This window comes from Saccostrea cucullata, unplaced genomic scaffold, assembly GCF_032062105.1.
Source record: "Saccostrea cucullata isolate Sc308-1 unplaced genomic scaffold, CSIRO_AGI_Scuc_v1 ctg746, whole genome shotgun sequence".
Taxonomy (NCBI): Eukaryota; Metazoa; Mollusca; class Bivalvia; order Ostreida; family Ostreidae; genus Saccostrea; species Saccostrea cuccullata.
This window is the reverse complement of record NW_026938715.1, coordinates 649390-676966: the sequence shown is the minus strand read 5'-3', so window position 1 is coordinate 676966 and position 27577 is coordinate 649390. Positions and strand designations below refer to the sequence as shown.

Below are 27577 nucleotides of genomic sequence, written 5' to 3'. Positions count from 1 at the left end.
CGTACACGAATTCAATCTATAAATCGTACAAACGTAATAACTTTTCTCTTCTCTAGCAAAACATTGGGAGAAACTGGGAAAAGGGAAATAACTCGATTTAATTGACCCATTTACTGGTTCCATCTCAGACTGACGATCGCATACAGAGTACCAGTTAAAAATCGACCCAACGGTGAACCCGAGTGCTCTAGGCCATGTAAACTATTAAATATTGTAAAAACAGGAGCATGATGAGGTATGTTTTTATTTCTTCTCAATGCTAAATTATAAAATGCATCTTCTTAGACTTGTATGTTAGCTTAAAATAATAATAAATCAAGAAACATTTGCCTTAGACAAACCTGTGAACGGAAGTGGTCAGCCTGGTCAACTTCCGTCTAGGATAATCGTAATGAAGCAAGCATCATATGCAAATGAAAGCAATGGGTTTTTTTCCCAGAACAATTGATTTTTTTTAGTACCATCACATTTAAAATTTCATAAAGGCCTGCTATATATTGCGAAATAACGGAAAGAAGGAGAAAAGAAAAAAAGTGCATGTGATAATTTTTGGATCCACCCCCAGAGTACACAATCATACCTATAATTATTCATATTAACAACACTGCATGTCATGTGATTGTCATATGACTAGGAAGATAAAAATAATTCTGATGCACAGGGAAGTGCATGTGTAGAGGAAAACAAAATGTCTGAAAAAACACCTTTATTAAGGTATGTTATGGGATATACATGTACCTATAGACTTCTAATCTCAACTACAGACTGCATGGTGTAACCCTGCTCAAAATCAGATTTCTGCATGTAAAGCATGAAAAAAGATACCAAGAGTAAACCACAGTAATTAAGTTTGTTGTAGCATGCTTACCCAAACAATATAATTAATATACTAATCTATAATATATCAGGTATATTTTGTGAAAATCATATTAAACGAGTTGCCAGAAATAATCTGTTTAGTGAATGCTGTGCTGTGCATATAATTTAATGTAGAGTCTATATGTGCAAAAATATGATACCTTCTACCTAATGTATAAAAAAGTTCTTTGAGAAATTATATTTATACATGTACGACAAAATTTAAAAAAGGAAATGGAAGGAAACAATAATAAATATGATAAACCAAGTACTACAGACATACATAATGCTAGTGAATTTACATTGAGAACATTACTCTTTGATCAAGTCGTGAAATGTTTTCCTGTCACATTCTGCATGTACTTATAGTGAACATACCCAAATCCTGTGGTTTTATGTTAATTGCAAACATCACACTTTGATATCTTCCCAAAGTTTTTTTTTCTTAAGTTGTTTTGTATATTGCACAATTCCACACCTCCTTGGGCACAGTCTAAAAGCTGTTTATATTCTTTTTCCTGCACCTTTGTAAATAACCTGAAGGTTGTACCATGTTGTACTTATAGACATATCAAATAATATTTCCGGTTTCTCATATAGCAAAACAGGGACATTGCCATTGTAATCATGTGGGAATTAGGGTATCATTTTGTGAGCTTAAAGTGCTCACAGTAATATTAGTTTTTTGAAAAAATAAGATTTGTAAATTAGAATTCATATGATTTTTAAAACTATATGTATATATTTTACAAAATGTGTTTGGATTATGTTGAGAACGTAAGAACTTTGTAAATTATATTTCATTTAAATGTTGCATTTGAAGATTGAATTAATGATATATGTCTTTAATATTCCGCCCAAAAATTGTTATTAAAATTTTAGACATAATTATTAGGAGGGATTTTTAAAATTATTTTTTAAGGCTATATCCGTTAAGTAAAGTACGTAATACATGTTTCAATAAATAAATATATACATGTATCATGATGTCAAAAATATTGAAATATGATAATCTAAGTGATGACACATTTTTTTTGTGTAATGATACTCATTCAACTTCATCACAGCATTACAGTACAACATTTAAAATAAACATAGAGTTTATAGGTATATAAGGTTTTCAGCCAGAGAGTATTTATAGAATCGAACCAGTCCTGATTTAAGATTATGCCATTTAAATCGGTATATGGAAAAACCCATCTTGTGATATATATGATAAAAAGAAAAGTTGGAGTAATAATTAATTGTAACACACTCCTATATTACGATGCCTGAAGTTCAATATTCAAAGTTCAATGCTGAAGAAGCATCCAGGTACCTCTTTTTTCTCTAGACTCTTGCTGTGAATTTATATCCTATAACATATCTTGTATAATATTATGTATGTGCACGTATCAAAAATTAAAATGCTACCTGGTTGAACATGTTGAATTTATATAGGTGTAAATGATTTTTTTTCTCAATGTTTATCAATGTGTATGTTAATGAATTCCCTTCCCCCACCAAAAAAAAAAATTACTTTCACCTTTACCCTCCATGAAAAAACAAATTGGACAGAGTGAACATGATATGACATAAATTAATTAAACTGTTGTTACTCATAGTTTCCTTTTACAATACCTGTGTACAGTTTGCTATTGAGACTGAAGAAAATCTGGGTTGAATATAGTGAGAAATAAGTGGACTGCATGTAAGGGCCCCACAAAGATATTTTTAAGGGTTAATATATCCTTATTTGATATAAAGCAAGGGGATTCATAAATTGATAGTTTCTTCCTTGCCATTCTTATATCACAACTGTATTTTTATACCCCCTGCAAACAAAGTTTGGGGGGGGGGGTTATATTGGAATCACCATGTCCGTTTGTCCGTCTGTAGATGAGATTTTGTACGGACCATTACTCAGAAACTATTGGAAGGATTTGTCTGCAAATTTGTACACATATTACTCACCATATTAAGGTGTGCACCTGGTATTTTCATCTTGATTGTTTGATTAATTTGAATTTTACAGGTGTTTTTTCATTTTTATTTTGTGGTTTTGTACAGATCATTTCTTAGAAAGTATTGCAAGGATTTTTCTGAAAATTTGTAAACTTATTATTGACCATATGAAGGTGTGCACCTGGAATTTTCAACTTTATTTGTTCATTTTTCTGCATTTTAAGGTTTTATTTTTTATTTAATTGACATGTTCATTTTGGGCTCATGTATAAGGTTTGAGACATAGAATCTAGAATATCTGTACAAAAATGTGAACTACAGCTTAAAACTAATCATTAAAACTAAAAAAAAAAGACACATCATCAAGTGTTTAAAACAGTTTTTACATTTGCAAAGAAGATAATGTAAATTCATTTGTCTCTTAGGAATAATGACTGGACATGCATCCATTTAAAGAAAAATTAATGAGTTTGGTGTAGGAAGTTGTTAAGACATCTCTTATCAAGCATGTGTTATCTTCTGGGAATTTGGCTGCTGGCACAAGAATTAAAGATATCTCTTCTCTAATTCTCTTAATTGTAATTTATTTTCTGTCAAAGCACTTCATTACTGGATGACCAGCTCTTTATTTTCAAAATGAATTTGATATAAAGTTATCAAGGTTAATTTGATTTTGTATAATATGATTTTTTCAACAATCAGTTTGCAGAGTGTCATGACATATAATTGCAATATATGTTTTTAATGAAGAAATTAAAAGAAAATGTTACAATGGAATTACAATGTAAAATGTATTAGTATTGTTGTTTTATTTGGTTGCACCTTTGTTTCATTCATTAAGAAATATAATGAGCAATTAATTATATTTTCACTGCAAATTTTTGTAAGAAAAATGTGAACACCTCTAGATCCATAAAGTATTTGTGAATTGGCAGCTTCTCTGAAAAAAGCGAGGGGAGGGGGTATTTGTTCCTATTGGACAGTTCTAGTTAAATATGTTATTTACATTGATTATCATTCTAAAATAGTTTATTGAGCACACAATGTGACATTTTTTCTTCAGTTTTACACAAATTATTGTCTACATCTTAGTAAGCCAATATCACAGGCACTTGTGGACAGGACACACCCACCCCCCGATATTTAACCCCAGGGCTTGTTGGACATTTTCTTCACAAATTGTATATTATTACACTCATTCATCATGTGTACCATAGGAAAAAGTAATGAAAACCCTAATACAGTAAAACTTCTCTAAACCGGCCAGCTGCCGGACTGAATAAAATGGCCGGACTAGAGGGGTGGCCGGTTTCCCGAGAATCTAACATACTGAAGAATTGCAGAACCATTATGTGACAGATGCTGGGAAAAATATATAATTGGTGTCTGTTATAATTATCTGTCAACATATTATTAATTATCGGCAGACACGTAATGTATTCTTAAGGTCTAAAAAATAAATTAATATTATTGAGGATAAATTCGTCATACGTGTTGGTTTTTATAGAAAGAAGTTAAAAAATAAAAGAGAAAAAAAATCATGGAAAGTTACTTTATTAATCATATGCGAAGAAATAAACCAGGACCCTTTACCTTAACTGTATACAGTAAACTGCATACATCCATGTATCGCTTACGTCATTAAAAAAATTGTACCTCAGTGAAATTTAGGTATATATAATTAAAACATTGCTGAGCAATATTTCTGTTATTTTAATAAACAAGAGGCCCACGGGCCTTATAGGTCACCTGAGCATTATGCATCAACTTTCCAGTTATTGAATTTGATTCAAGTTTTAATTTAAGCCAGATGATATATGGCATTCACAATTTTGAAAGAGGCACCATTGATCATCATAACAGTACACTTAGCAGTTGCTTAGCTTGGTTACTGAATATCCATACGCAGGGTAGGGGAACAAAAATGCGTTCCAACTAATCAGTAATATTCAGCAATAATCAGTAGTGCGCCTAACACTGTGAAATAAACCCCTTACCCTAGGTCCACACATTGCACAAATTTAATAAGACACTCTTAAAATTGCCTATCAAAAAATAAATGAATGTTTTATAAATACAAAGGAGCAGATTTCAAACAATTTATTTTCAGTAAATAAGTAGAGCCCCCCCCCCCACTCCTGACCCAGGGTCCTTGAAATTCACAAGTCTGCAATATTAGGGCCCTTGCTCGTCATGACTATATAGGTAGTTAATCTGCTTCATACCCAGAGACAGAGAAGAAAATTTTCAAAGATTTAATGGATTTTCACTATATAATCAAAAGAGCCCCGCCCTAACATCAGAACCCCTGACTCTGGGGCCATAAAATTCATAATTTTAGAAGAGGCATTCTTGCCCATCATAACTATGTACTTAGTTAGTCTATTTAATTCCTAGGAGCAGAGAAGAAGATTTTCAAAGAATTCATGTATTTTTACTATATAATCTATAGAGCCCCCCCCCCCCCTCCTCAACACCAGAACCCCTGACCTTTGGACCCTTAAATTTACAATTTTGTTTGAGGCACTCTTGATCATCATAACTATGCACTTAGTTAGCTTAATTTATACTTAGGAGCAGAGAAGGTTTTCAAAGGGTTCATGAATTTACACTATATAATTAATAGAGCCCCCCCCCCTTCAACATCAGAAACCTTGACCCTGGGGCCATAAAATTCACAATTTTTGTTGAGGCACTCTTGCTCATCATAACTATTTATTTGGTTAGTTTATTTAATACCATGGAGCAGAGAAGAAGATTTTCAAAGAATTATTGTATTTTCACTATGTTATCAATAGAGCCCCCCCCCCCCCCACACCAGAACCCTTGACCCTGGGGCCATAAAATTCACAATTTTTGTAAAAGCACTCTTGCTCAACATAACTATACACTAAGTTAGTTTATTCAATACCTAGAAGCAGAGTAGAAGATTTTCAAAGAATTCATGTATTTTAATATGTAATCTATAGAGCCCCGCCCTAACACCAGAACCCCTGACCCCGGGACCATAAAATTCACAATTTTTGTTGAGGCACTCTTCCTCATCATAACCATGCACTTAGTTGGTTTATTTAATACCTAGGAGCCGAGAACAAGATTATCAAAGAGTTCATGTATTTTCACTATATAATCAATAGAACCCCCCCCCCCCCCCCCCAACACCAGAACCCTTGACCCTGGGGCCATAAAATTCACAATTTTGACTGATACACTTTTGGTCATCATAACTATGTACTTGGTTAGTTTATTTAATACCCAGGAGCAGAGAAGAAGATTTTCAAAGAATTCATGTATTTTCACTACATATAATAAATAGAGCCCCACCCTAACACCAGAACCCCTGACCCTGGGGCCATAAAATTCACAATTTTTGTTGAGGCACTCTTGCTCATCATAACTATGCACTTAGTTAGTTTATATAATACCCAGGAGCAGAGAAGAAGATTTTCAAAGAAATAATGCATTTTCACTATATACTTATTAAGCCCCGCCCTAGCACTAGAACCCCTGACCCTGGGGCCATGCATTTCACAATTTTGGTAGAGGACTCAATGCTGATTACAATCATGCAAACAGTTTGACTGCTTGATGTCCAGGAGTAAAGAAGAAGATTTTTAAAGATTGCATTAATTTTAGTGGTTTTGGCCCCACCCCTCAGGCCCCAGGGGGGCAGGGATCATGAAATTCACAATTTTTGTTCCCCTTTAGCCATAGATGCTTTGTGCCAAATATGGTTCAAATTGGTGCAGTGGTTGCAGAGAAGAAGCTGAAAATGTTCAAATGTTAACACACGATGGACGACGGACGACGCACGTCGCACGACGACGGACGAAAACGGATAGCAATAGGTCACCTGAGTTTACTCAGGTGACCTAAAAATGTATATTTTGGTAAACATTTTACTAATATAATATATTTTTTCTTAGCATTATGTATCTGTAACAAATTTTAAGGCCGCTTATGTGTATTTAAAAAGATGATGCAATATGGCGTGCGATAATTTCTTGATTCATTCTGTGATTTAAATTTATTAATTGCTTGATATTTTATTAATTCAAGTTTAATTATTGTTAATCATAATTATGTACACAACTTAGACCGGCCAATTACGTTGTCTGGCAAGATGATTACCCCTTCAAGACGGTTAAAACACTATGAAGCCATTTTCAGTTTTTCTCTAGTGGGTAGGCTATTTTTCACACCTCCGGCCGGTCCTTTTTACCCCTCCGGCCAATGACAATTAATTTCTTGCAATCAAGTGGCCGGTATGATGAGGGGAAATTTCCTATGTTTCTTAACTTTTGTACTTGGAAAAGTGGCCGGTGTCCGGTTTTCAGGGGTGGCCGGTTTTATGAGAGTTTATGTGTAAAGAAATGTTAAGAATTTTGCCGGGACAAAAAAATTTGGCCGATGTTCAGGGAGAACCGGTTTCCAGGGGGGCCGGTTTGGAGAAGTTTCATTGTATAATCATTTACCCCACCTCTGTAGATTTTTCCATGGAATCCTGGCTTACGATTGGTTGAAGTCTGTCACGTGAAGGCGGTGGATTACTTATACCCGGTCAGTTGTAAATCTATACCCGGTCGATGCATTACATCACAAACAAAAACGTGACGTCATAATAAGCACAGTATAAGCGTGATGAAGCATTTAGCAGAGAAAACCATTTATTTTATAAACTACAGATAAAACGTAAATGTTACATCGGTGGGGTAAATTCGTTACATAGTCTTTTAGTGACAGGGTATGGGATGATACCAGGGGCCCGTTTTACAAAAGGACTTACGACTTAAGACCAAGTTTAATTATTCATATAACTTTTTAATTAACATTATATCGAAAATTATTTTAAACTTTTTAAAAAGAATGTGGTAAGATGTTTTTATACAGACAATTTCAAAGAGAATTATAAACTTTGAAAAATTTTACAATAATCTTAGGTTTTTGGTCTTAGTTGTAAGTTCTTTTGTAAAACGGGCCCCCGGTTAGTAAATTTCATACCTGACTTGGCTCTGCCTCGCCAGGTATAAAATTTACTAACCAGGTATCATCCCATACCCTGTCACTAAAAGACTATGTAACTAATAATACCCCAGTATAATGTACCTGTGGCTAACAGTTATTTAGGAAGTTTGTTTTTACTTTTCAGTAACCAAGGGGGATATGGAGCACAACCACAAGGAGGGGGGTACCCACCACAGGGAGGATATCCCCCACAAGGGGGGTATCCAGGAAGTGGACTGCAAGCAGGGGGGTATCCTGGAGGAGGGTATCAAGGAGGGGGACCACCGGCGGGGGCATACCAAGGAGGAGGACCACCAGCAGGGGCATACCAAGGAGGGGGACCACCACCAGCTGGAGCTTATCCCCCACAAGGTGAGGTCTCCATCAAGCAGTGGTACCATATACAAAGAAAATACAAAGAAAATATTGAAATGCCCTTGAAATGGGCATCCAAAGTGATTACAGAAAAGGTATAATGACTGACATATAATTTAAAAGTTGTTACTTTGTTATTTTAAATTTAAAAGTTATGACTTTGTTATTATAAATGTATGAACTTTTCAGAACTTTATCATTGTAATGTTTTGTAGCATATTACTTTAATGTGAATTTATACTCAGGTGGAGCACCCCCTCCTGCAGGGTCTATTCCAAAGTATACTGGGGAGATGCCAGATGAAGACGTCATGGATGACCCAAACCAGAAAGAAACGGCACCTACAGCCCCACCCCTGGAGAAAATGGACAGTATAGGAGGCTACAATAATGTGGGATTTAGTGCGCGTAAGTTAAAGTAGATCTATTACATTACCATCTAACTAAAACAGATGTACAATCCTTTTGCATTCTGGCAATGGTTTACTGAGAAGAGTATACTATATTTCACAGCTCATTTTCAAAAACATTTACCAGTGTAAGTAAAGCATAGTCATAAAACAAACTTAAAGCAAACCTTTTGAATGATACCCAATAACAATTTATTGAGAATGCCTTGTTTATAATTGAAGTCAGTTGTTGATTTCTTTGTGGTCAAAACAGTTATTTTCATCTGATGAATATGTCAACAAAGCATAGATGTGTAATTGTTCAAAATTACGATATTTCATGTAATCAAGCAGCCATGGGTAGGAGAAAAGCTAAATGAGGACTCTGGACCATATGGCTTGAGATGATGAGAGTTCGTATAAATGATGAAAATATGAAATCCCACGCTTATAAGACTCTTAGACTTTGGGTTCATTTTTTTCCCACTTTAAATTGATAGAGACGCTAGCACCTTTTCCTTATTCTGAATTTAGGCATATTCATGCATACATACTAGTATTGCATTCAGCTAAAAAAATTTTTTTTTTCCAATTGCACTTTAAAAAATACATTGTATTTATTTATATAACAATTTTTTCCTTATGAGCCCAATAAGGTAAACTCAATGATTTGATGTTTTTTTATCAGATAAATTTTCAGCAAATTAATTTATTTACTTCAGATGTTCTTCCTCCACCATCCTATGATGAAGTTACAAAACAGCAGCCACCAGAGGAGAGACAGGCCATTCAAAAGTAGGTCACAGAAAAGTAGGTCATGAAAAAGTAGGTCACATGAAAGTAGGTCATTGAAAAGTCACAGGGAAGGTCACCATATTTTACATGTACTGACAAAATTATTTAATGAAGGGGATGGGATGGGTTTCGGAGTTAGTGAACATCCAAACCTTTCCATGCTTGTGGGTGATTTCCTGGATGGCTATTAAATCCCAAAGATTTAGTGAATTAATCTATGAATTGACAGAATGATGGCCATGCCCCAAATCATGGTGATGTAGATTTATGGGTAAGAGTGATCCACAAATGAACATTTAAAATTTGTTGTCCACTATGCTCATAATTATATTTGATGCTACAGTAACTTGAACTATGTTGATTAAAAAAAAAAAATCTTGTGTGGAAAAAGCTTTATGCAGAATTGAAGTAATTACATGTAATACATATGTGTGTGATTAAAGTTAAAGTATGATTTTGAATTTTTTTTTACGTGTTTAAAACTTAATACAGGAAATAATCTGTGTTTTGATATCAGCCTTGATTGCAAATTCCCTATTTCAGTGTCCCAACCATTACAGAACAGGATGCTAGGGAGGCACTCCTCGGTTATGTGGCAGAACACTGCTGCTACGGTAAAGGGGCCGCAGAGGATCTTAAATTTACAGACCTCATATCCACTAGTGCATTTCATGTAAGCTGCTTTCTGTCAGAAGTCATATTAAATGGCTTATTTTATTGGTAATAACTCATCTTTGATAAGTCAAGTTTCATGATGTTTGGCGCTTGTTCTACTGTACAAGAAAAAAAATTAAAGTGTCTTGTTTGAATTGACTTCTGTGTTTATTTTTAGTATACTCTGGAGTCCTATGGAGAAGGTAGATCCACCTGCTGGGCATATGAACCCTACTCAGGTAGGATTTTAAAGGTGACCCACTCAGATTTTCTCATTATTCTCTCTCACTTTCATAGAGGCAACAGAATTAACATAAATTTTTCCTGGAGTTTTTCCCTAAACTTTAAGTTGAAATTTATTGTCAGCATGGTAAATGTTTTTAATTTTCAAATCATATGTCCTTGTTAAATACATGTTTATGTATATGGTATCTTTGTTACGTCCCTTACAAGTTTCAGGTCTGGATAAATTGGCATTTTCACATAACTTGACTTTAACATAGGAGGTAAAATAATCACTGATTAAAAAAATTGGAATTGTCCACTGATATAAAAATTGGTCTGAACAATGCATGTATTTTCGAGTATAAATCAATTTATATTATGTATTTAAAGTGACAGGGGTAAATTTTACAAGATTTCAAATCATTTATTAAAATCTATTTTTAAATTTTCCTCAGGCCAGCCAATAGATGGTCCGCAAAATGGCCCAGCCCCAGGGCCCTGGGACATACAGGCGTCCCCCCAGACAATGTTTCAGAACTCAGAACAAAATTTTGAGGTGCCACACACTGCCTCTGTCAAAGTAAGATTTTTCTGAGGAGATTAACAGTTGAATATGTTTCCTTTGCTTTCAACATAGCAAATTTAATTTAACCTATGTAATCTAGTATTTATAAAATGATGAATGCTGTCTTAATAATTCTTATGTGTACTAAGTATTTTACCTATAAAGGAAATGACAAAAGATTGTCATTGATTTGAGAGAATTTCTTGTAATCTATATATCAAATTAACTCAGATTTATTTGAATCGTTTATTTATAGTTGCGAGTAACTGTGGTAAATGTGTAATGTTTACTGTATTAAATTTTGGCAATTTCATGCTGTGGTAATTTCTTAATGTTTAATGTGGTATACATGTATGTACATGTAATTTCCTGAGGCTTTTTTCACAAAAAATCTTACAAAGAAGACTTAAAAAAAAAATCCCCATTCTACAACAAATATCTTAACGGCTATTGTATTACATCATTATATTAATATTTTGTTATTACATTTTTCAATCAATATTTGGAAAAAAATATTAAACTAGAGGTACTGTGAGCGATGAGCTCACTAAATGATACCCCCGCCTCCATATAGTTATAATGGCAAAGTCCATGTTTTGCTGTGGCTGGGAAACCCAAAATATGTGTTGGATCAAAAAGTAAAATAGGAGGTGCACAATGGCAATTTGTAATAAAGATTCTGTGAAAGTTTCATCAAATTTCATGCAGTGGTATGAGAGGAGTTGCGGATAAGAGTTGGGTACCCCAAAGCGTAACAGACGGACGGACAGACGTACAGACTGACGGAATTAACGATTACTATATACCCTCCCGCTTTTCAAGCGGGGGATATAATAAAAAATTACAGAGTGGACTGAGTGTTGAAATTTTGGTCTAAGTCCTCTAAGATTTTTTGTGAAAAGGGTTATAATACTAATGTTTAAGGTAGAATATATATATTCCTGAAGTTAGTCATTGTCTTGTCCTTTCTCTTATATAGCCCTGTCATGACTGCATGGCTTCAGGGTATGTCAGATGTGGTCGGTGTTATGGCAGAGGGATGGTAAGTAATAGCAGGTGTTCTTTTTCCGACTCCAGATAAAATGAAGATTGTTTTCAAGTAGCTGCAGATCTATAGCTCATTTTTTTGTTCGTAATATGAAATACAGTGTTCCCCCGTTTTACCGCCAACATTTGTACCTCGGCAATTTTGGCGTTATATCCGGGGTGGCATTATAACGGGGGATGCAATGAGGCATTTAGAAGCAGAAGAAATTGTTTCTTTCACTAGTAATGTTATTAAATTATTTATTTTGTTACAAGTTTACTTTTTTAATATTTATTGTAGATTGTTTTATTTTATTATTTAATAAAAACAAAACGTAATATATTTTTTTTCTGATGCAAAGTTCTAGAGGCCAAATATCGGATCACTAGACAAAACTTCCAATCCACGTCTGGCGTCATTGTATTCGAAACTAATAAAACGTACCATATCTGCCATATTGAACACATCTTTAATTTGACCATATCTACACATGGTATTCAGTTTTTAACACCTAGAAACTTGGATCTTATGTAACAACTCCAATTACTGTTTGTAAACACAGTATGGCTTGATCATCTCGTGAATTTTACGCACCATAGACAACCGACAGGGATTAGCTACGCTCCATTGCACATGACACCTGTGAAATTGATACTAATTGTGAAGTTCAATACTTACGTCAATTTCATACACTTTTTAATCCATTGTCATTAAATGCTCCATAAAAAAAATCCTACCTATGAGATTTTTACAGACAAAATCTGGAATATAGATAAGGTTGTAGAGTCAAATCAATAAAAGTATTAAAACTTACCAAACAATGTGATGACCAATGGTATTTACTGATTAATATTAATTAGTTCTGAACATGTTCACAAAAAAGTTTTTGTAAAAGGTTATTTATTTATTCTGATATAAATGTTTTTCATTTTATTTAATTAAAACGCGGACCTACCGATCCGATTGTTGAAAAAAACAAACCAACTATTGTCATTATTGGCGGTAATTATCGGGGGTGATTATAACGATAATGGAAAGTTTTGTACCTGAAATACGTTGGCGGATGGCGATGGGCGGGGGATGGCGGTAAAACGGGTTTTTTTAGTCGGGACTTGTTTTTTTGTTGGCATTATAACGTTATAAAGCACTGTATACACTTTTTTCAAAAGATGGCACTTTAGCTGTCTGGTCGGCCATCCCAATTTTTTCAGAAAAAAGAGCTGCAGATCTGCAGCAAGTTTTTCAAGCAGCTTCAAGAGTTTTACAAAATACTACGTACAGGGAAATTTTTACCCCATTTTATTAGCTCACCTGAGCCGAAGGCTCAAGTGAGCTTTTCTGATCAAAATTTGTCCGTTGTCTGTCTTTGTCGTTGTTGTTGTTGTTAACTTTTCACATTTTCGACTTCTTCTCAAGAACCACTGAGCCAATTTCAACCAAACTTGCCACAAAGTATCCTTGGGTGAAGGGGATTCAAGCTGGTTCAAATGAAGGGCCACACCCTTATTCAAGGGGAGATAATTCAGAAATAGTGAAAATTTGATGGTATGTTTGAAAAATCTTCTTCTCAAGAACCACTGTGCCAGGAAAGATGAAACTTATAGGGAAGCATCCTCAGGTAGTGTAGATTCAAATTTGTTCAAATCATGACCCCCGGGGGTAGGGCGGGGCCACAATGGCCAATCAAAGTTTTACATAGAAATATATAAGAAAATTCTTTAAAAATCTTCTTCTCTGGAATGGCAAAGGCACGAATGATCATATTTTTATGGAAGCATGCTCAGGTAATTGACATTCAAGTTTGTTCAAATCATGACCCCTGGGGGTAAGGCGGGGACTCGACATTGAATCCAAGTTTTACATAGAGACGTAGAAAAAATCTTTTAAAATCTTCTTTTCAAAAATAGCAAAGCCATGATTAGTCCTATTTATATGGAAGCATTCTCAGGTAGTGTAGATTCAAGTTTTTTCAAGTCATGATCCCTTGGGGTAGGGTGGGGCCACAATGTAAGTTCAAATGTAAAGGGCAATAAAGCTACAGGTAGTCAAAGAAATATGCAAGCATCCTTAGTTAGTGTAGATTCAAGTTTGTTCAGATCAACCCTCTCCCTTTTAAGGATTGTTTGGGACCACTATTGGGTTTCAACTTTTCAATAATAAAATGATTTATGCTTTTTTTCCTAGCCACATTGCTCAGGTGAGCGATGTGGCCCATCGACCTCTTGTTTTTTTTTTTTGCTTCCCTTTTAAGTTTTTGCCCTAATCTTTGGCGAATTTAAAATAGAGCCAATTTGAAGAACACTGTTACAGTAATAAAACTGTGACTTGGCAAATTTAAAATGAGAAAAAATTATTCACCTGTGTGAAAGGGCAAAGATACCACCTCTGTATACAGATACGTACGGTATTAAGTCTAGATTGACAAATTAAGATGACATGTCTAATCTGCATTGTAGGTGAGGTGTTCCCACTGCCATGGACACGGTCATGCGACTCGTTACCATGACGGCCAACACAGACATGAGCGATGTCATTGGTGCCATGGATGTGGAAGACGAGAGTAATAAATTCTTAATTTATCTATATTTGTTAAAATCTTTACGATATACAGTAAAACTAATCTAAATAGCTATCTTACAAGACTTCAGGAATTAGATATTTAGGGGAAAGTTTCCTGGAGCTGGTTTTTCAGAGGGGGGGGCAGTTTTGAGATTGAAGTTTAACCGTTAGTTATGTAGGTTTTGTTAAGGGAATGAATTTAATAGCTACCCATTTTATACGCTTTATAAACCACGAAGCAGTTTATAAAAAAGCGTTAACTGTTCCAACCCAGTTTATACCGTATAAAATGGGTTAATTTCATTGCTTATAATTTAATTTTCATTCATTCGTTGTAAGAAAAAAAGATAATTATTCAACAAAATGACTTCAATTTGTACAAAATTTGAATGTAATGTCATGCAGGCGGATTGATATGTTTTTGAACCAAGCATACATGTTAACCTATTGTGATGAAAAAGAGGGAGATTCAGACCTCAAAAGCGGTAGCATTGCGCGCGTGTTGTTTAACGCTTGGATTATCGATATCTTTCATGTAATATACATGTATATTATAAGCCTTAAATGAAATTAGGTACCTACACTAATTAATCTTAAATATCAACAGCAAAGAAGAAGACAGAAACACCTTAAGTTTGACATAAATTGTACAAATTCAAATATTTTTCATGCTCATCATTTTGCTTGGATTGGCTGCTTTACTTAGCCTTTTGAAGAGTGATCTTTGCTGAAATAGCCTTGAAGCAATAATTCTGAATGTTCATTCAGTTTTTAAACAAAACAAATGATGGCATGGTTTAATCTAGATCTAAAGCAAGTTCGTATCTTTCCTTATATAAATCAGATTTCCCGCGATGATTTGTGCCACATGGCTTGGTCAATCGAGTGATTTCTATTGAATTTATTGATAAAGGTGTGAGCTTCTGTGCTTTTAAAGACGATGTCAAATGTTTTCATCTAATTCTTAAAAGCTGTATCTCCTTTTTCATGGCAGGGATGTTGATTAATTTATCGTATCCAATGTAATCACTGGTAGTCTTATGTTGTTGTCGTTGTCAAATCCGTGCTTGAAATCTATGTACAAAAAAAGCGTTTGTATGATTCCGAGTCAAATCACGCGATATCTAGCGAGATTTTATGAGAGTGGCTTCAAAAATGGATACCCAAGCGAACCAAAAATACTTTAGAAGCAGCTTTCGTAGAAAAGCGGTAGATTTCTGAATTAAATCGGTAGGCGGGAGATGGAGTGAAAAAGCGGTAGACTCCCGCCTAAATCGGGAGAGTTAACATGTATGAACCAAGTCATTGTGATGTAGGCAACCCATTTTATACAATATAAAGTAAATTTTTTATCCAATCAAATACAGCGTTACAACCAGAATTAAATTATTTTGAATTAGTTAAAAATTGTTTTAGTTTATATTGTGTGGTGTTTTTTCCCCAAAGAAACAAGATAGTGCCTGTTGTGTCAGTTATTTGAATACCAAATTTAAGAAAAGACTTGCTTAAAAAAAAATTACCAGTGGTAATTTGATCTACACGTTGCACACAATGAATGCTGGATGAAATCCTCCTGTTGCAAGTAGACATGGAATGTAAACAATGTCTAATCTACCATACTTGTTTTAATAAAGGAAACAAAGAAAAGGAAATGTTGCCGAAGGAAAAATATACAGTACATCAGAACTCTTTTGATATGATAAGTGTAAATAACCCCACATGAATGGAAATTTTTTGCTGTTTTATTAGGTGTTCCAATTGTTATGGAAATGGAATGGTGGTGTGTAGAACTTGTTCTGGCCTTAGAAACTTAAAGTGTTATATCAAGCTTACAGTCAAATGGTAAGAAGCAACAAAAAAATTATACATCTTTAAGAATTAAAGCTCTGTATGAAAAATATTATTCATCTGACAAGCTTGATATGCTAAATTAAGTTTACTGTCAACTGCAGATACATGTACTAGTATCTGTTAATTTGAGCAAACCATTAATCAAAATTTTAAAATGCATTGGACTTGGCTAATTTGAAGACATATACGAGGGCCGTTCAAAAATTACGCGGACTGTGCTAATATTTACTCTTACAGACGTCATATAGTTATGAAATTTCACAGAGATATGTATCTTAAAGATTCCAATAAATTTTGGGCAAAATTTCTGTATTTTAAAAAAATTCTACTAGAATTATCGGTATGTTGATATCGCTGATGGAGAGATACGGAGTACGACAAAAAATTTGAATCAAAAGCTTGCGAAATCCAAAATTTAGTTCATTAATTTTCTATAATTCGCGTTTTTTTCCGAAATTTTTCTCAAATGTGTCTTTAAATTGTTCTATTATTATGCATTTAGATTTCTGACGTGATATTTGAAGTACTAACAGAAATATTGTGATTTTTCTCTGATGCGATTCCCGTGAAAACGACTGTAAAAATGACGTCTCCTGAATTGACGGCGCACCACACTTTTGTTAAATTATGTGTATTGCTCGAGATATCGCCAACATAGATCCAAAATATGCAAAAAAAAAAAAAAAAAAAAAAAACGTAGTAAACTAGGCTATTCGTGACATTCGTCCACAAACAGCAAAATGAAATTTGAGACCGATAAACCCATGTAAAAAGGCTATATGGGAGGACGGGAAGAAGATTATCGAGGAAAACTTTGTCCGTACTGTATAGAACGTGATTGAAAGTCACCAATATCACACTATATCTCATAATAACCTGTAGTTTTTGGTTTTAAAACAAAAAAAGAACATTCTTTGCTTGTTTAATAGATTTTAATCGTGACAAAAAATGGTGTTTGGATGTTGAGTAGATAAGGTACCTCAAACTGTATAGATACTCCTGGGAAAATGCTGAGAAAATGAAAGCTCAATAACATATTTTTTATAATGTCTGTGAGTGTGACGTCGAAAATTTTGCTGCTCCCTGACTTAATGATCTGTCCTGAAAAATCACTGAAAATTGATATCAATTTACAAAATTTTGAAATGAAATTCTGAAGACCACATAAGTAAAGATTCTTTTATATTATTTGTGACATTTTGCCCGATTATGCCGTCAAATATTTTTTCTGTGCAACAAGTTCGCGTAATTTTTGAACGGCCCTCGTATATAATCAGTTTCACATTATTTGCTGTATATAATTTCAGCTCTTAAATTAATCTTTGTGGTCAGTGTACATGTATTTATTTATGCCTTAATATTAATGAAGTGTTCTTGCTCCTATTTAGGACAAACCACGTAAATGATCACATCGTGGAACGTACTCCTCTCCCTGATCATCTTATAAGAAATGTGTCAGGACAGATAGCTTTTGAGGAAACTAATGTTAAGGTATGGATACTATTTATAAATCACTTTTTAGCTCACCTGAGCCGAAGGCTAAAGTGAGCTTTTCTGATCAAAATTTGTCCGTTGTCTGTCTTTGTAGTTGTTGTTGTTGTAGTCCTTGTTGTCATCGTAAACTTTGACATTTTCGACTTCTTCTCCAGAACCACTGGGCCAGTTTCAACCAAACTTGCCACAAAGTATCCTTGGGTGAAGGGGATTCAAGTTTGTTCAAATGAAGGGCCAAGCCCTCTTCCAAGGGGAGATAATTATGAATTAGTGAAAAATTAATGGCATTTTAAAAAATCTTCTCAAGAACCACTGGGCCAGGAAAGATAAAACTTACATGGAAGCATCCTCAGATAGTGTTCATTCAAGTTTGTTTAAATTATGACCCCAGGGGTAGGGTGGGGTCAAAATGTCCGATCAAAGTTTTACATAGGAATATATTGGAAAAATCTTTAAAAATCTTCTTCTCAAGTACTGCAAAGCCATGATTAGTGATATTTACATTGAAGCATCCTCAAGTATTGTAGATTCCAGTTTGTTCAAATCATAACCCCCAGGGATAGGGTGGGGCCACAATGGGGGTCCGAGTTTTACATTAAAACATACTTTTGAAAATCTTTTTCCATAGAATAGCAAAGCCATGGTTAGTGGTATTTATATGGAAGCATCCTCAGATAGTGTAGAATTAAATTTATTCAAATCATAACCTCAAAGGGGAAAGAAGGGTCTCAATGGATCAAAGTTTTACATAGGAAAATAAAGGTGAAAATCCCAATAACAGAAAATCTATGTTTAGTCGTATTGGATAAGTAAGCATCCTCATGCATTGAATATTTAAATTTGTTCAAATCATGAGTATCCTTTGGGGTAGGGAGGGAAGCAATGGGGAGTAAAATTCAATTTATTACAAAGTATTATATACAAATAAAATGTAAAAAAAAATCTATAACAATCTTTTTCTCAAGAAGTTATAGACAGTATTGATATGGAGGCATTCTGAAGTAGTATTAGAATTCAAGCCCCCCCCCCCCCCCCTGCGTAAACTTTTTAGTTCTGATCTGATTAATGTGCTTTTTCATAGCTGATGTGCTCAGGTGAGCATTGTGGCCCCAGGGCCTCTTGTTATTTGCATGAATTTTACTTTTGCCTACTTTAGCAAAATCTGTTTAGAAACGTTTTTTTTAAATGGATCAATTTAATAAAGGGATTGAAAGGAGATTATATTGGGAATGGTCAGTGTAAAATTACTTTTGCCATTTGAACCATTTCATCAAAAAATGCATTTTTTAATGTAAGCTAACTTTCTGTCCAAATGTTTTGTTTTTTGCCAGGTATCAGGGCTAGAAACTCTCTAAAATTACAACTCGCAAAAAATTGCAAGTACCAAAAAAATGAACTCGCATTTTCAAAAGACAACTCGCAATTTCAAAATGAAAGCTTTTTAAAAATAAAAGCTGCTTATCCATCTTTTGAAAAATACATAATTTTCGACTTGATCATCCGACATGGCACTTTGCTCGTTCATTTAAACATGGCAGATATAAACAGTAACTATAAAGAGAGAAAGACTAAATCTGGGTTGAAACAGATTTTTTTTAAAGTGAAATTTACAATGAAAAAGTCAACTGGCAAATTTTTGCGAGATACAAAATTTTTAACTCGCAATTTGGATATTCTGACTTGCATTTTGTGAGTTGTATATAGTGAATATCGAACCCTGCAGTTTGTGTTTATTCACAAATTATCACTGAATTACCATAATGTCTACTTTACACAAGGATAAATCCACAAGTAAAGCTCCATTCCAAAGGTAATTGAGCCAAGGCCCCTTAGTCAGCAAAATTAGAACGAATCAGGAACATAATGAAATTTTAGACTTTCAAAATCGTTCTTTTTAGGTTTGGCCAATCAATCACTTCCATGAAAGAGAAATTAATGAAGCCTCAGGACGCTTGATTAGCAATCACCAGTTTCCCTCCGAACGTATTCTGATGCAGGTATTTGCAGATAAATAAATAGTCATGCGTAGTGAAAATAGTCTTTGCATTTTTTGAATACAATCAATAAGTTTGAAAATATCTCATGATAATTCATTTTATGTATATGGTTGCAATGATTTATGTGATTTTGGAAAACCCAGAAAGACTTTAGGCTAAAATTTTTAAAAATGATTTTTTTTCTTCCATTTACATCTCTTGCACCTGATCTTTTCTCAATAATTTTTATTTGTGTAAAATGTCCACCTTCTTATTTCAGAGACACAGAGTAAGGATAGTTCCTGTGACACAGTGTATGTACAAATGGAAGAATACAGAATCAGACTTCTTTGTTTACGGATTTGAACACCACTGTTACGCACCCAACTACCCCCAGACCTGCTGCTGTGGGTGTTCTATTCTGTAACTGGTCTCTCGGCAATCGGACTAGGGGCAGATTTATATATTCTATGATATATTCTAGAATGTTCTTTTAAGTGCTAGTCTAGAACAAAGTAGAGGACATGTTTTATTAGGTCTCCTTGATCATTTTTGTGATGGATTTGCTTTCCATTTCTGTACAAGAGAAAACAATCTTACCAATATTTTCATGTGGAGACAGTTTGTATAAAATCATGTTCTTTCATCCACTTCAGCATGTTCAGTAAAACACTTATTTTGACAAGATAGCTAAGATACTACCTGAGTGGATTAGAAGACACAGTTTTGATCAGATTGGATGCAGAGATAGGTCATATCGGAGGAAATGTTGAAATACAGTATTCCAGTTACAACAAAAATCTCTGTTCCTCGAACTCATATCTTTTAAATGTTTTTTAAATTTTGTTGTTGTTAATTCAAGTGCAATATTAGTTATTACCATATGTTGAAGTGTTTTTTTAAAACAAAACTTCAGGTTGAAGTCTCCATTTTTACTCAGAATGCCTAGACCCATTAATTAGCATGATAAATAAAAGATTTTCAGAATGAATTCAAGGTTGTTGGATTTATTGATTAATGTGTTTCTAATGTTGGACTTGGTCTGCATTTATGGCATCCCACCAACTTACAAATTCTCTATTCTGCCGTAATATCCTATCAGGGAATGTTTTTCATTTGTTTCAAATTATAAATATATTTCTTTTGAAATTAAATACATGTGGAACCAGCCATTAGAGATTTCTTTTCCTTTCATGGTACATTGTATTACTAGACATAAGTACCCAGGTATTAAAGTTATGATATTTTTGTAACAAGAATAATCCTTTGCTTTATAAATCTACATGTATTTTTTGAGACATTAATTTATTTGAAACTATGTTGGTGCTTATAAGATCTCAAGTAATTTGAGAAAAAGTAGTTATAACTCATTTAGTTTTCTTATTATAGTAATATTAAAGTAATTTTTCGAATTTCAAAAATATGTGAAATGTACCACTTGGAGACCAGCTCAAACAAAAGATACATGTATCATCCCATTAAAAAGAAAATGTTGACATGTATATCTACATGTATACATCTATAATATAAAGCATCTTTGAAAATAGTAAATGAAAGTGCTAATGCTTCGTCACTGTGCTAATTTCTTTAAGTTTTCAATTTGATTATATTCATTATACTTCAATACCAACCACTGTGAATTTTAGGACTTCTGATATACATTTATACATGTACCAGTAAATATTATGCTTGTAACCACATAAAAAGATTGCAACAGTTGTGAATTATACCGTTTACATTTAGTTTTAATTATGATGTCTGTGTATACTTGCATGTACTACATGTATGTATCTATAAGTATTGTTAAAGTATGACAGGTTGTTGTTATCTTGTTGTGTTATTTTTCTTTTTAAGAAATAAAGCAATAATTATTGGAGTTTTCTTTTAAATCCTGTAGCATTCATATTTCAGAGTCATTCTTTTTTCTCTTTAAAACAAGAGCAGTCATTTCTTTACAGTATATGTATATTGTATGTGGCAACTAGGTAATATGCTTTTGTGTACATCTAAGAATTGGTCAATTTGACATTCTTTGTCTCAGTCTTGCCACAAATCTGTTCAAAGTAGATGTAGGTAAAAATCTTGAAATTCCAAAGTCTTTTACTTAATGTACCATGGCAACCAAGACACATTGCTACCAAATTGTGTGTGATGAATGTTCTTGTGTTCGCCCTTAATAAAGAACAAAGTTTGAGAAAGTTGCATGATTGTCTAAATAGCCACTTTAGTCTACATGTTGTTTATTATTGACTGTCCTTGTTCATACTTCTAATTTTTATATTTCTTGAAACTATTAAAACTAGATAATATGTATGTTTTAGTATTTGTCAGAAAGGATAAAAATTACCTGCCAGTTACATGTACCTGCTTGAGTTGGAGGGGTGCACGTGGGGTTGGGGAATGAATTTTGTTTGTCATTCCCATGGCCAATGCTGATTCCTGAGAACAAAAGAAACTTTACTTACACATGACAGTCCTTTTGCTATTAGATGTTATAGGACCATGCACGCTTCGGATGACATCTTATGACAAGGCCCAGGGGCCACATCGCTCACCTGAGTACATAGGCTAGTTAAAAACACAAATCAGCTCAGTATTGAAAAGTTTTCTTGTTGGGGGAGGGGGCTTTGAATTTTCTATTACTTCAGAGAAGGTCACTATATCAATAAAGCATATATGTATAATTTTGCCATACTTGAAAAGAAGACTTGTTTTGAATCCCATTGTGATGCCCGTTATGCAAATTATTCCATGTTTCCCATTATCGTTGATGCCCTTGCATACTATACTAACTAGACAGTGATTCTTTAAGTTTATTCATCCACATGGAAAATTGACTGGTTGTTAGGAAAATTTCTATGGTATGTTTTCCTTAGTAACCAGGACCCAAAATGATTTTTATTTTACATGTACATCCGTGGTTCATAGTGAAAGAAAAACCTATGTGTGAAAAATCATCGAGTTATGAGAACCCTCATGGTTTACCTTTTCCCTGATTCTTACAAACTTAATAATTGATTAAATTCAAGTATTACATTTGTTTGAAATTTTGAATGAAGAAAAAAGTTTAAAATTCTGGAGTGATTACATACAGACTCAGTGTATAATTAATTTGATATATTTGTATCAAGGGATTCATTGATTAGAATATTATTTAGGATTAAGTTTAAATTCAAAGAAAAATATTATTACAAATCAAATCAAGGATCATTTTACCGAATTTTTCAGTAAATTCAAAAAACAAGTTAAATACGGAAAACCCACATACTACGGAAGCCCATTTAGGACCTATCAAAAAATATTTTTGAATCGATATAACGAATTGTCGAATTTGTTATAACCAATTTAATTTGTTTTGTTATACCCTTATAAATATCCTTCTATATATTTATTACTAATAAAAAGTCCAACAAAAGAAATGTTTATTACATCGGTCTAACAATTTCACTGTTGACCGGTCTTACATAAGAATTGTTAGACCGCAACGTCACTCGTCTGTTACGTCACAATTAATAATCATCGTTCAATATCGGCGACGCGAAAATAGCCGAAGATAAGAGCTATTAAGAGTTGTTGCTAAGAGTAAGGTAAGGTAGAAGGGAAGAGTATGTATTGTGATAAATAATTTTTGTGATATAATAGATTTATAATTGATTTTGTTCTTCCTCAGCTTGATGTTTTATATATCTACTGAAGATAAAATTGATCAATCTTAAGTGAGCAGTGAAGGGTATAACAAAACAGTTATAGACTGGGATTCGGGCAACATTTGATTTGTTGGACCTGAAGATGAAAATGTTGCCCTTGGCCTGCGGCCTCGAGCAACATTTTCACCTTCAGGTCCAACAAATCATATGTTGCCCTCATACCCAGTCAATAACTGTATAATATTATATAACTTTGTGAAATCCGATAATCTGATTGGTCAATACGAAGTACTTATTTTTTAATAACGACCGCTGAAAGCGAATAATGACTCGCACGAGCTGCCTCGTTTTCACTTTCGCTTTAGACAAACATGGAAGTTAGCAAGTTGTAGGTAAGAAAACTTTAAAAGACATAGTGAAGAACTCTGAGGCTGATAATACAAAACAATTACAAGGATATCTGTCACCATTTTTCGGGAATGTAGTGTTAAGGGAAGTAACTCTAATTTGTGTTGTGTCACTTGTGTGTAAGAGTTTGTGTGCTAGAGTTATGGTTCGTAGTGTGGGTCAGGTGTCAGTGTGTATCCGGCATGAGTAGTGCGTGCATGGACCGTCAGAGTGGAAGCATGTGGTTATGTACCTGTATACATGAATAAACTGGTAAAACCTTGATTCAATTCGAGTATTCTTCACTGGCGACGAGGATAACGAAAACTACAAGATGGCTACACTAATAGAACTCAACGGAGTTGGGAAATTTGATCCAAATGCTGAACCGTCACAATTAAATCAAGCATGGAAAAGGTGGCACCGAAGTTTTGGGGTAACACGAATCACCGGAATGCCCCGTAATCACCGAAATGCCCTTACAAATCACCGAAATGCCCAACAAAATCACCGAAATGCCCACACATATGTTTTTACATGATGTTTTTCATAAAAATTAATTCTTATTTTTATCATTAAAGCATAACTGACGGTAAAATAATTATTTTCAGGTTTTGTGCTCGCGTACTTCAAAGGGAGATAACTCGTATTTGATGATAATTTTCTAGGAAGCGAGATCTACGTAGCCTAATCATGCTAATAGAGATATATATAAAATAATAATGATATTTCTCAGGAAAAAAAATGATGACAAGTGATTTTGACACGCCACGATGATTGTTTTATGACCTTTGATTAATAATGTAATGTTAAAATATGGTTTGTATAGGTTCCTAGTCTTAATTGTGAACCAGGTTGGACAATTTATACGCCTGCCGACGCCTGTCTGGGGAAATACATGTAGGTCTGGCGGTAAAATCCTAATACCCGTCATTATTTATGGAGTAAATTTATCTTTTATTAATAATATCTTATTTTAAGGACTATAAAATTAATGTTTTACCAAACAAAATTAGAGAGAGAGAGAAGGTACCGGTAGACCAACTCCTGTGATAATTTACGATCGATATGAAAGATTTTCAAAAGACAAATGCAATCACAAAAGGAAAAAAAAGTTATTTACTCTGTACTTCATTAAGCAATGAAAATGTTTTCATTTTTTAAAATAAATATTTATTTTAATTTGTTACTTGCAATTGATTAGATACATTGTCAGTCAGGTCAATTACGGATCGTTTCTCTTGTATAGTGGCAAATATTTCGGAAGTAGCAAGTGCTTGATAAATCATGTAATGTCTATATTCCACCCATTCAACAACTTAAAAAAAAATACCGGTAAGGTAAATTTTCAACCTTTTCTATTTCATTTTCAATTGATGTAGTAAACTGTTCATTAGCAAAAGATCCCCTTTCCTGTGTTTGTATAGCGCACGTGCATAATTTCGGTCACTGATTGTCATGTACCTGATTATGTAACATGACATAAGAGTACTACACACCTGTCTCTAGACCAATAAATTAATCACTGTGTATACACAGTAAACATATTATTTCAGACATCCAATTGTTTCAAACCAATTGAACATTGAACACAATAAAATCAAATTAATTTTGTCTTCGTTCTTTTTTTTATCTTTTATAGTAAAATATGAAACTTCCAAAAAAGTTTGTTATCTTATATAACAAAAATGAAATAAATTTATAATTTTTATATATTTTATTAAATTTCTTTCAATATTGCAGTTCTTTTCTGTGCTGAAATGAAAAAAAGTGTATAATGATTTATTTTCCTCAGAGATAATGTGAACATAATTTAATGTCATTTATTTACGAATTGGATCAGCAAAACTTTGATTTATACATGTAATATTTATCATACACTATCAACCATTTCCATCGATCCTTGTAAATTAAACAATGTACCAGGGACATATATAAGTCCCTGATTATACCAAGCTTATAATCTTATAGTTCAGTGAATAAAAAATAAATTTTGATTAAAATCATATATGGCATATATTTTTGTTTACATACTATAAACGTAAATTTTTTCTATTTGATTATAAATGTATTAAACTTAATATACACATTGTTAATATAGGATTTTCTATTAAAATTACACATATGTCCTCCTTTTTTAGAAATCAAGAAAATACGTCAACAATATTACAAACAATTTTTTTTTATAAAGAATAACTTATTGTTAGGAATATATTTAAACGAAAAAGAGGGAAAATTAAAATAAATAAAACTATTTTGGCACGAGTTATCTTTCTTTAATACTTACAGGCACATATCTTCAAATAAAAATACTTACGCTAAAATTATGAAATTTTTACTTGGTATTTAGGCTTTAGAACAGTTAATTTCATCAATATTTATTATTTTTTTGTTTATTCTTGACAATATAAGGGGCTTTTCGATGGCATTTCGGTGATTTCTTGGGGCATTTCGGTGATTACAGGGCATTCCGGTGATTCGTAGTACCGGAAGTTTTGAGCTTTTCGCTGTTGGAAAAGGGGTGAGTGACGCTGAACAAAAAAAAGCATTACTTTTGCACTGTGCTGGACCCGAAGTTCAAGACATTTTTTATACATTGAATGTTGAACAAGCAGGTGACAATGACAATGTGTATACGTTAGCTGTGAAAACGTTAGATAAACATTTTGAGAATAAAGTTAACGTTCCGTATGAACGATATGTTTTTAGGAAAATTCTGCAAACCGAGAGTGAAACAGTAGAACAGTTTATTACAAAATTACGACAACAGGCTGTGTATTGTGACTTCACAAATCAGGATGAGCAAATTCGGGATCAAGTGATTGAAAAGTGCAGGTCTCACAAGATAAGAGCCAAGTTGTTAGAGAAAGGAAAAGACTTGACTTTAGAGCAATTGAGGACTATAGCAGCTACATTTGAGATGACTGAAACACAGGCTAGGCATATGGACACTGAAATTGTGGCGTCAGTAAACAGAATTCAGGGACATCGTGAAAAAACTGACAAACAGAAACACAGATTTCAGGACAAGAAGTGTTTTCGTTGTGGACGAGAGGGGCATTTTGCAAAGGACGTATCGTGTCCTGCTCGGAATAAGGAATGTCGGAAGTGCGGAAAAGTTGGACATTTTATTAAATGTTGTTTAACAAAGAAACCAGGAAAAGGCAAACGAACCAAAGGTGGGAAAATTAACAAAGTGGATTATTCTGAAGTGGATTCCGACTCAGAAGTATACGTGTTTAGTTTGAAAACAGGACATACATCATCAGACAAAGTAAAAGTCAGTCTAGGAGGAAATCCTGTAGAATTTGTCATTGATAGTGGTGCATCAGCTAACATTATTGATAAAGAACTCTGGGAATATCTTAAGAAGAACCGTATCAAGTGTCACTCAGAGAAGTGTGAAAAAAAACTTTTTGCTTACGGATCTACAGAACCGTTGAAATTATTGGGTAAATTCAGAGCGCAAACATCAATTCAGGAAAATGGAAATAGTAGAGAAGAGGAGTTCTTTGTACTAAATGGTACAGGACCAGCGTTACTGGGCAAAGACACAGCTATGAACTTGGGAGTTTTGAAACTCGGAGTAAACACAGTTCAACCAACTGACTTTATTCATGAATATTCTGAGTGTTTTCGAGGTATTGGAAAACTCAAAGACTTTAAGTTGAAGTTACATATTGACAAAAATGTGAAGCCAGTAGCTCAAAGCATGTACAGAATTCCATACAGTTTGCGAGATAAAGTAGGAGAACAGTTGGACGAACTTGAGTCTCAGGATATCATTGAACGAGTTAATGATCCTACACCGTGGGTCAGTCCAGTCAT

The 27577-nt window shown here is 33.8% G+C and overlaps 1 protein-coding gene across 3 annotated transcripts; it reads left to right on the top strand.

Moving 5' to 3' along the window:
- The first annotated feature begins 212 nt into the window (after nucleotides 1-212).
- LOC134251035 (protein SSUH2 homolog) lies at nucleotides 213-21913 on the top strand. Of its 3 annotated transcripts, none has more exons than XM_062733400.1 (13): nucleotides 213-235; nucleotides 7952-8178; nucleotides 8427-8588; nucleotides 9292-9364; nucleotides 9908-10037; nucleotides 10197-10257; nucleotides 10699-10823; nucleotides 11788-11850; nucleotides 14292-14395; nucleotides 16144-16236; nucleotides 17634-17736; nucleotides 19638-19736; nucleotides 19996-21913. In XM_062733400.1, the coding sequence occupies exons 1-13, from the start codon at nucleotides 228-230 to the stop codon at nucleotides 20140-20142; spliced, it is 1395 nt and encodes a 464-aa protein (XP_062589384.1). In that variant the 5' UTR covers nucleotides 213-227; the 3' UTR covers nucleotides 20143-21913. The 3 variants fall into 3 exon arrangements, with proteins under 3 accessions (XP_062589384.1, XP_062589383.1, XP_062589382.1); XM_062733399.1 differs by lacking the exon at nucleotides 213-235 and adding an exon at nucleotides 643-714; XM_062733398.1 differs by lacking the exon at nucleotides 213-235 and adding an exon at nucleotides 2048-2172.
- Nucleotides 21914-27577: the final 5664 nt, after the last annotated feature.

Excerpts from the sequence above, each read along its gene's own strand:
- LOC134251035 (XM_062733398.1), top strand. The coding sequence starts at position 2,126 with ATGCCTGAAGTTCAATATTCAAAGTTCAATGCTGAAGAAGCATCCAG. Across the intron at positions 9,365-9,907 it reads GAGAGACAGGCCATTCAAAA|TGTCCCAACCATTACAGAAC; the intron begins GTAGGTCACAGA and ends TCCCTATTTCAG. Across the intron at positions 16,237-17,633 it reads ATCAAGCTTACAGTCAAATG|GACAAACCACGTAAATGATC; the intron begins GTAAGAAGCAAC and ends GCTCCTATTTAG.